This window comes from Sturnira hondurensis, unplaced genomic scaffold (assembly GCF_014824575.4).
Source record: "Sturnira hondurensis isolate 20B ecotype Veracruz unplaced genomic scaffold, ASM1482457v3 Scaffold0002638, whole genome shotgun sequence".
NCBI classification, from domain to species: domain Eukaryota; kingdom Metazoa; phylum Chordata; class Mammalia; order Chiroptera; family Phyllostomidae; genus Sturnira; species Sturnira hondurensis.
In genome coordinates this window covers 11,241,093-11,250,523 of record NW_028075269.1, presented here as the reverse complement: position 1 = coordinate 11,250,523, position 9,431 = coordinate 11,241,093, and the positions used below count along the sequence as shown (strand labels likewise).

Sequence of the window (9,431 nt, the reverse complement as noted above, 5' to 3'; positions counted from 1 at the left end):
GGTAGGGGGTCAAGAATTGGTATTTTTAAACATGCCCTAAGGCACTTTCAGGTTCAAGAGACAATGACTTAGTTCCTAAACTTGCCTGAAAGAATCATGTGGGAATATTTGGTTTAAAATATTTTTTACCTGGGTCACTCCCCAGGCTTACTGAACCAGGACCTCCAGAAAAAGAGGCTGGTCCTGTAGATGTGTGATAAGAATGTTAGGTGAGTCTTCAGAGATGAACGTTTGGTAAATATTGCAGAGTTGAATGTCATATTTAACCTTATAAATTCTCTGGCAGGATAGAGGAGCACAGCTGACATTAACTGATAATTGCTATATAGAACGCCCAGATGGAGGGATTTGGCAGTCGTCCCTGGGTTTTCTGTCTTGTCGTTTTAATTCAGTCTGTAGTTTAAAGTTCCAGCTCAAACCTTAAAAGTCTTGCCCGTAACCCACAGTTCCTGATGGCTTCATCTATAACACCAACTAACAAATCTGTGATGCTGACTCTCTCTCTCTCCCACTTAGAGAGAACCAACCACCACCCCTCCCTCTCCCTACTTTGTGAAGGGGTCAGATGGTGAACCTTGCCCTGCTCTGAGATTTATCGGGATTTCTCCCAAGGGTCCTACCCTACCACCACTGACTGAAGAGGCATAGAAAAGATGGCCGTTGTCTTTTCTGCTTCAAGGTCAATAAAAAGTTCCAATTCCTTTCCAGAAGCTCTGTGGGGGTGGGGAATATTAGCTGTTCAGTTAAGTCTGGGATATACTAGATTTTTTTAATCTTAAATAAAATATTGTTCATCATGAATATACAACAGGGAGAAACAGAATGCAGAATTTCCCCAATTTAACCCCCAACGCTTTTCTTCACAAACCATCTCATGAGACTAAGTATTCTGCAAAACGTGCTCTGGGGAAATGCAGTTTTTTCCCCTTAGTCATCTCAGTGCTCTCCATTTCAAGTGATCTGTGTGCCTCTTTAGTGCTAAAGTTCAGAAAACAATACCCTTGTCCGGAATGAGCTGATCTGGGTTGCATAAAATGAAAAGATGACGTCACGGGTTTTCACACCGTCAGCTCATTTGTCAACAACTGAGTGTTCTGCTAACCACAGTATACTTGTGTCTTACCGCACCTTTTTCAGCTCTCTCTGCATTTCACAGTAGTATTTCCTTCCCTTGTACCTTTTTCCCTAACTCACCAACCTGTGTGGTGAGTCAAGGAACTGTCAATGGCCCTCGGTGTGTGTGGTTTTTGAGCAGCTCTGCAAAGCATGTTTTGCAAAATAGCTAGTCTCCTGTGCCTGTCTCTACATGTTGGCCTTGCACTTTTTTACGGCAGGGACTTTGTCTAATGCATCTCTGTGGTATCTAGCACAGTTTCACACCCAGGAGGTGTTCAGTAAATGTTGTTGAGAGAATGTACCAAAAATGATCCACAGACTAAATTAAAGCTTGGCCACTCTCCAGAGTCAAGGCCATAATCTACCTTTCTTATAACAGTGTTCTGTCTGTACTTATATAATTGGGATTATGACCTCTCTGCTTTGAAGATAAATCCTAGGGTATTTTGTCCCTTAATCTCCAGAAATAAATATGAGACCATGCCCAAGGCAACATTTCTAAATTTTATTCCAAGCTTCCTCTCTTATATAATTTTTGCATGGGCAACCCCAGATTTGTTTTTTAATGGCTCACTCCTTTGGGAATTCTCCCAATATTTGCTGTGTTTTCATCATGTCCTTTTTAATTTTTCCAGCTACATGACAGTTGTTTTTCTTCAAAGATTGTGTTTGGGCCAGGCCTGAATTGCGATGATACTTCCTTTTAGTGAAATTCACATTCCTAAGATTAGACACATTACTACCAGATTGCCTCAATTAAACATACACATATGTGTAACAAGTTATGTCCTTTTTTCCCCTTGATCCAGTTTTTTACTTTACCCACTTGCCAACTTCCCAAAAGATTAAGTGCAATCAGTCAGTTGTTTCATTTCTAAGATGACTCAGGGTGTCCTGTCCACCATCACTATCTCACTCTCTTCCTTTCCTTTCTCTTCCATTACACAACACACAAACCCAGACACACTCTGGGTTTCCTTTGTGCCTCCAGTCCTCAAGTGGGCCATGGATGACTTTAGGGAATATGTGAAAGACGAGAGATTCATCGCCTTAATCATCTTTCCAACTTTCTAGCCACTTTACCAGATTTTTTCAGAAAGAGTGTTCCCCCTTTTTTCTAATGGAGAAAACTTTATGAAACACTCATTTCATGATGTGCCCTCAAAGATAAGAACATTGAACAAACATAGCCTCACTACCATTACCACATCAAAAAAAGCAACAATGATTTCATAATAGCAAATGTCCAGGCGGTGTTCCCTACTTCCACTTGTTTCCTGAGGTCCAATGTTTATTGATTTCTTTAATAAAAAAATCAAATTCCAGCCCTGGCTGGTGTAGCTCAGTGGATCGAGCGCAGGCCTGGGAACCAGATGATCGCAGTTCGATTCCCAGTCAGGGCACATGCCTGGGTTGCAGGCCAGTTCCCAGCAGGGGATTCACAAGAGGCAACCATACGTTGATATTTCTCTCCTTTTTTCCTTCCCCTCTAAAAGATGAATAAATAAAATATTAAAAAAAATAAAATTCCACATGTTGTGATGGGTTGATATGTCTTTGAAGTCTCAGTGTACAGGTTTCCTCTTCATTTCTTTCTTTCTCTGTGATTTATTAGTGAAACTCGGTTGTCTGTCCAGTAGATAGAATTTTCTGAACAAATCCTCGTGGTGCATTTTAACAGCCACAAGATTCCAAAATTTGGCTGTTGGCATGTTTGATTATCATTACACTTTAAGTTGTCCAGTAACTTGGATATATGAAGGTATATCACATCTGCTATTTTCACCAAAGAAAAATTCAAGGTAGTTTTCCACATAACCGTTCCATTCCGTAAGTTCTCTGTTGTAAATTTCTAGTTAATTAATTTTTGTTATTTTTCAAGGGCCAGCACAACAAAAAGAAAAAAAAATAGAAAAACTTGGGGAGAGTTCATTTCCTCTAAACATCCATTAGAGGGCAACATTTGCCTTAATATGTTCCCCTGAACTTGATAAGTTCCCCTGATAAGTTTTAAGTTGCATCAAATTTGTTATCATACTTTTGACAAGTTGAACTTCATTACCTACTATTACTTCTTGTCTCAATTCTGTAAGATATACTCACAGCTCGTGTCCTCTGTTAATTTCGTCTCCGCAAACTTTTATATCACTTCCATCCTTGACTCTGTTCCCAGTTCCAAACACAAGGTGGCGATATTGCATAAATAAAGACCCACAGAGGGGCAAAATTAAGCTAGAACTGGCAAAGAAAAAGGAGTTTTACCGGGAAAGGCTCATTAATTTAAGAAGGAAGGACACAAACCAGACATTTCTCGTTCATATCCAACTCCCGGCCCAAGGTCAAAACTGTGTAAGGCACAGCACAAAGGAGCCATTCAGGGGCACGAAGCCTGCCTTGAAGGAAACGCGTGCACAATCTCTTCGTTTTGTTAGTTCTGTTGCAGGGGTTATAGGCACGTTCGAGCATGTGCGTGTGAATAGTTACAGAACAGCAGCAGGACGGAGTGGACTGGGCGTCAGTCTGCTAGAACGAACAGCGCTCTGACTGACCGTCTCTGGACACACGCCCTGAGGCAGGTTTACAACAGCGCTGCTTGGAGGTCAGCACTCAGTTTTCCTGGAAGAAAGAAACCAACTCCTGAGGGAGTATGCGGCAGGTCCAGGGACGCACCGTTAGGAAGTGTTGCATCCAGCCAGGTGTTCAAACTCAGGTCAGTACTAGGGACCTTTCTCACTTCGCATTCTTCCTGTTATAACCCTACACACACATATACTCGACACTCGCGCGGGACAGCAAGCACTGTTGCGCAGATGTAACAGGGAAGTCACGGGCTCTTGAGAATTTGATCAGTTAGGACCTTCTCCCCAGAGTAATACCCAGAAAACGGCATGTGTAATTTCAAGTGAGGGTGGGTAGGTCACAGGCCTCCTGCAGTCCGTCCATTTATCAGGTTCCAGGTTAAGAAGACAGTCTGTTTGGGTTGGAGCCTGGATAGCAAGGTAAAGATCCAGACGGATTTGAGAGGAGGAGCAAGCCGGGGCGTACCTCTTCCTTCTGCAAGCAACTGGAGTTGCGTCTCAGAAAGCGGGAGGGGCTTGGCAGAAAGTCTAGGGAGAAGTGGAGTGCCTGAGTTTGGCCTCCTCCTCCACTCTCTTGTCCCCCTGATTCACATTCCAAACGTCGGCCCTGGTGTTAGGCTACAGTACGACTTGAACGAGAGTTGTGAACGTCCCTGGACATCGGGAAGGGCGCGGCGCACAGTGGCTTTTCCTTGAAATTTTTCTTTAAGTCGTCACCTCCGTAAACTAACGTTAGGACCCCTTTTTTCGGGACCTCTGCTCCCACCTCCGGCACGCTCCCTTGCTCCCTTTCTTTCTCCTTCCCCGCCNTTCCCCCCCCCCCCCCCCCCCCCCCCCCCCCCGCCACCATTATCCCTGCCGCAGCAGCCGACTCTCGGCCTCCAGCCCCGCCTCCGCCGCGAAGGGGATTCACTCTCAGGGGAGTGAAATCTACATAGCGAGCCGCCCCTCTAAGAGACCATTGGTTTAGCCTCTGTTCGTCGAGGCCGATGATTGGTGAGCTGCCCAGGGTTATTTGCATGCCGGCGGCGGCGAGGTACCCAGCTGTACAGGCGGCCCTTGCCTAGCAGAAGTTTGCCCGGCGCTTTCTCGCCGGCTGGTCCCGGACTCGCACCGCCCCGGGAGCCACCTCCTTTTGCCTATCGCTGCCGCCGCCCTGTTCTCTCGGGATTCCTTTTCTGCGGAGGACAGACGCTCTGCTTGCGGGAAGTTGAAGTGGACAAGAGGGAGTGCTGAGGAGCAGCGACTGGGGGCCATTCTAGTGACAGCTTTGCTCACGGACGCACGGCGCGTGGTGCTCGAGCCGCCACTAATCTCCCACCTTCCCGGGGCCGCCGGTCAGGCGGGCAATGCGGCTGCCGAGTTCCTCAGCATCGAAAGGAAGGAGGGCGCCCCAGAGAGCTTAGAGCTTATTTCTGTCCACTTGGGGAAGGGAGCATGGAGTTGTGAGCGCCCCTCACTCGGCGAGGCCGCCCCCGGCAGGCTCCCCATGGCCGGGACGTACAGCTCCACTTTGAAGACCCTGGAGGACTTGACCTTGGACTCCGGGTATGGGGCCGGGGACTCGTGCCGCTCGCTCAGCCTCTCGTCCTCCAAGTCAAACTCTCAGGCGCTCAACTCTTCGGCGCAGCAGCACCGCGGGGCGGCCTGGTGGTGCTACTCCGGCTCCATGAACAGCCGCCACAACAGCTGGGACACGGTGAATACGGTGCTACCCGAGGACCCCGAAGTGGCCGACCTCTTCTCGCGCTGCCCGCGCCTCCCCGAGCTGGAGGAGTTCCCCTGGACCGAGGGAGACGTGGCCCGGGTGCTTCGCAAAGGCTCCGGCGGCCGGCGGTTGCCCGTCTTCTCTGCGGAGGCAGTGAGGCGCCTGGCGGGGCTCCTCCGAAGGGCGCTCATCCGCGTGGCTCGAGAGGCGCAGCGCCTAAGTGTGTTGCACGCCAAGTGCACCCGCTTCGAGGTGCAGAGCGCTGTGCGCCTGGTGCACAGCTGGGCGCTGGCCGAGAGCTGCACGTTGGCCGCGGTCAAGGCGCTGTCCCTGTATAGCATGAGCGCAGGCGACGGGCTGCGCCGCGGCAAGTCAGCGCGCTGCGGCCTCACCTTCTCCGTGGGCCGCTTTTTCCGCTGGATGGTGGACACCCGCATTTCCGTGCGTATCCACGAGTACGCGGCCATCTCTCTCACGGCGTGCATGGAGAACCTGGTGGAGGAGATCCGGGCCAGGGTGCTGGCCAGCCAGAGCCCCGACGGAGGAGGAGCTGGAGGCGGCGAGGTGTCCGCCGAGGCCCTGGAGATGGTCATCAACAACGACGCGGAACTCTGGGGTGTCCTACAGCCCTACGAGCATCTCATCTGCGGCAAGAACGCCAATGGTAAGCGCGTGGGCCCCCACTGATGGGAAAGAAACAGAATGGGAGAGAAATCCTGCCCTGGCCTGTCCAGGGGGTGATTTTTTTTTCTTTTGAGGAAAGTGGCGGGTGTACCAGAACCTGAGAGAAAGCGTTTGATCTGTGGATGGAGGAGTTCATTAAGTGGCTCTTGCCAGGGATTGTTCTTCTGGCGACAGTCTTTTGGAAGGTAAAGTCATGGTTGATCTCCACCCTGTTCTGCGTGTCATTGTCACTTTCGGGGAGCTGTTCACTGATGGAACCTTTCCACCAAGCCATTTCTGAACCTCTCTTGAAGTGAGGCTTACTGCCCTGTGCTCCTTGCCTTGCTTGAGAGGATCTATAGTTGGCATCTTTCCCTACAGTTGAACACATTGACCGTAGTTCTGTCCTTTGGGTTTCTGCAGCCTAATAGCAGCAGCCAAGGGGTTGAAATTCTTAAGACCTGAGCCAGGTGGGATGGGAGGAAGGGAGCAGGAAGCCCAGGACAGGCGGTACCTCCCTGGGCTTTAGTGGGTTGGAGGATGCCCTTCAGACCCCCTCCTGGAAGATGGCTGGGTAGTGATGGCTTCTTAACTCTATGTGCCCAGGGTGATAGAACTGGGTGATTCCTGAATCCTCTTCCCAGAAAGAGGATCATATACTGGCTCCCAGGGCCTGACTTTCCAAGGTGTCACCAACCAACTGTGTTGTATTAAATGCATAATTTTATGGGCTTTCCTGACAGAAACTGGGGAAAAGGGATGGGAGGGATGGGCAACTGCATACTGCATACTGTCAACCCTGGGAAAGAAACCACCGGGTAGTAGAATTTCTCTGAAGGATGACATGGCTTCGTGCAAAGGGTGGAAGGAAAGCACTTGACCTTCTCCCTAGAAAGGTTAGGGTGTGACACCCATTCAACATCAAACTGCCTATCATACTCCAATTTCAGGAGTCAGCAAACCATAAATTATTTAGAATGGTACTATGGCTAGACATCCTGGCAATCTGATTGGAAGGCCATTTGTGGGGGAAGCTTTCAGTGGCAAATAAGCAGTCAGTGGAAGAGGTCAGGTGGGTACTGGAAAGGCATAAAGGGAGTCCAATGTAAACATGGTTTAACATGATCATAATAGGTAAAATGTAAAGTTAGCACTTAATGTTTTTGTCTCTGTTCGTAGCACTGTATATGTTAACTCAGGTAATACTAGCAATTGTATTGGGTAGGTATCTATAGTATTATCCCCATTGGGGAGTAATCTTAGTATCCCCAGATGGGGAAACTAAGGGACCCAGCAGTTAAGTAATTTGACCAAGATTACACAGACATTAAATGACAGAGCTGGAATTTAAACCCAGGCAGGCTCCAGAGTTTAAGCTTTAGCCACTGGAGAAAAGCAAATAGCTTTGTTTTTATTAGACCCAGTTTCAAGGAGAGCAGCTGACTTCTTAGACCTTATTCTAAAGTCAGTCTGTATGTATTAGCATGGCTGACTTTGACTTTCATTGGTTTTATTTTTAATTCTGGCACGACCAAAGGAGATGCCTGGAATGGAAGAGCATTTGCCTATTAATTTTCCTTCTCTGAGGTCAGAGTTGAGGTCCATCCAGAATCTCAGTTGATGATGTCACAGCTGATAATTGTGCTTTGCCCTTCAGGTTTGTGGCATCAACACCGGGAACAAGAGTTCCAGGAGAGGAAGTGGCGGGCAGGGGGATTTCCATCCAGAGGTCATAGTCCAGGGGAAGAGTTCTGAACTTTTGGCGGAGGGGAGGCCCAAACAGAAGTCAAAGAAATAAAGACTCCCGGGAGAAAAGACGGAGGCCCAAGCCCCGTAAACCAAACTAGAATAAAGGTAGACGGAGAGGTGCCAAGCAAACAAAGCGAAACAAAAATGTACCCTTCACAGCAGATCCAGGGCCCTGCAGGTTGAGGAACATCTCCAGGTTTCTAACTACAAATTGAAACTAGTAAGGGCAGTTATTTCTCTCTGAAAATGCAGAGTGGGCAGAAAATGCTAGAACATAGTTGTCTTCCACTAAACAGCCATTTCTTATCTAGGGTCCTCACTCCTTGGGATCTTCTTTACACGGGACTTTGACCCCATGATTTGGCCTCATTCCTACCCCTCTCCCCTACCTACCCCGAGCAATTCTCCTTAAGCCCTGAGAGTCAAGATAGCAGGACTCTGTGTGGCAGACAGCGATGCTCCCCGGATGTTCAGAACAGGCATTTCCCCCTGGGCATTCCCTGTTCTCTAAGGCACTCCCTACCAAGCGAGGAGACCATTCACTTCCACTTAGTGACATGGATGCTCATTTTTTATACATGAAAACCTGGAGGTGGCCTCTGTAAACAATAACTAGGCTGATTTATTAAGTCTCTATAGACTTAAAGTGGAATGAATGTTTAGTAGCAGAGCAATGAATTACTTATGTCTGAAAGCTGACTTCATGGGGAAGCATAAACTGCTTAGGAAAGAAGTGGAGAGATCCAAACCTTCGTTATACTAAAATAAGCCCAAGGCCAGCAAGGTTACCGTTTACACAGCTGAAGATTAAGCAGGAAATGGCTACACATGGGAGGGAGAGTGCTGGTTCTTATTCTAGTCCTGCTGGTCTTCCCTTCAAATTATATATTTATTGTTGTTATGCCTACTAATTATATAACATGGGCACATGCATTTGACTCAGCTATACAGGGCTCTTAAACTTTTAATGTCTTCCAACCAGGAATTTAAAAGCCCTAATCCATGTATTCCTGTCCATTACTCAGAGTACTGGGCAAACTTGGCTTTGCTCAGCCCAAGATGGATAATAAAAGTTCTGTAGTGTTTATAAAACATGATCTCACAGAGCAGCAGGAGTTATATATCACTTGCTCATTTGGTATTGATGTTCCTGTTCCCAGGACAGTGTCATTAAGTGATGATATCTTTGTGGCTTTCTTATGGGGGGTGGAGAAACCACTTTAATGGAGCACTATTCATAAACATGGAACTGGCAGGAAATAGAAACTTCTCTCATGCTCTCTACTTCTCTCTGGCACTCTCCTCTCTTCCCCACTCCACCTCTCTCTCATTCCTGTATGTGAGTTGATTCTGGGTACCACTTCTGGGCTTCTTCTTGGCCATTTTCTTGGTAAGCTTTTATGAGTTCCCATGGAATTTGAGAAAATTCTCTTCACTCCTGAGACGCTAAGTTAAATGACAGGATTTGGGCGAGCGTATTCGTACTCCAGAGCAGAAACCAGGATGTACATTTCGGTTGCTTTGTCATAGTGGGAAGGAATGCAGACTTTGGACTCACGGGTATGGTTTGAAGTTCACCTCTGCCATTTGTATGAGTGACCTGGGGCAAATGTCTT

At 47.7% G+C, this 9,431-nt stretch overlaps 1 protein-coding gene across 1 annotated transcript in view; it reads left to right on the top strand.

Annotated features, from left to right (window-relative positions):
- Positions 1–4,752: 4,752 nt before the first annotated feature.
- ABTB2 (ankyrin repeat and BTB domain containing 2) overlaps positions 4,753–9,431 on the top strand; it is a 168,197-nt gene continuing 163,518 nt past the window's right edge. The window contains exon 1 of the mRNA XM_037040487.1: positions 4,753–6,067. Within this exon, the coding sequence (XP_036896382.1) occupies positions 5,185–6,067 (883 nt within the window). The 5' untranslated portion in view covers positions 4,753–5,184. The remainder of the gene's footprint in view (positions 6,068–9,431) is intronic.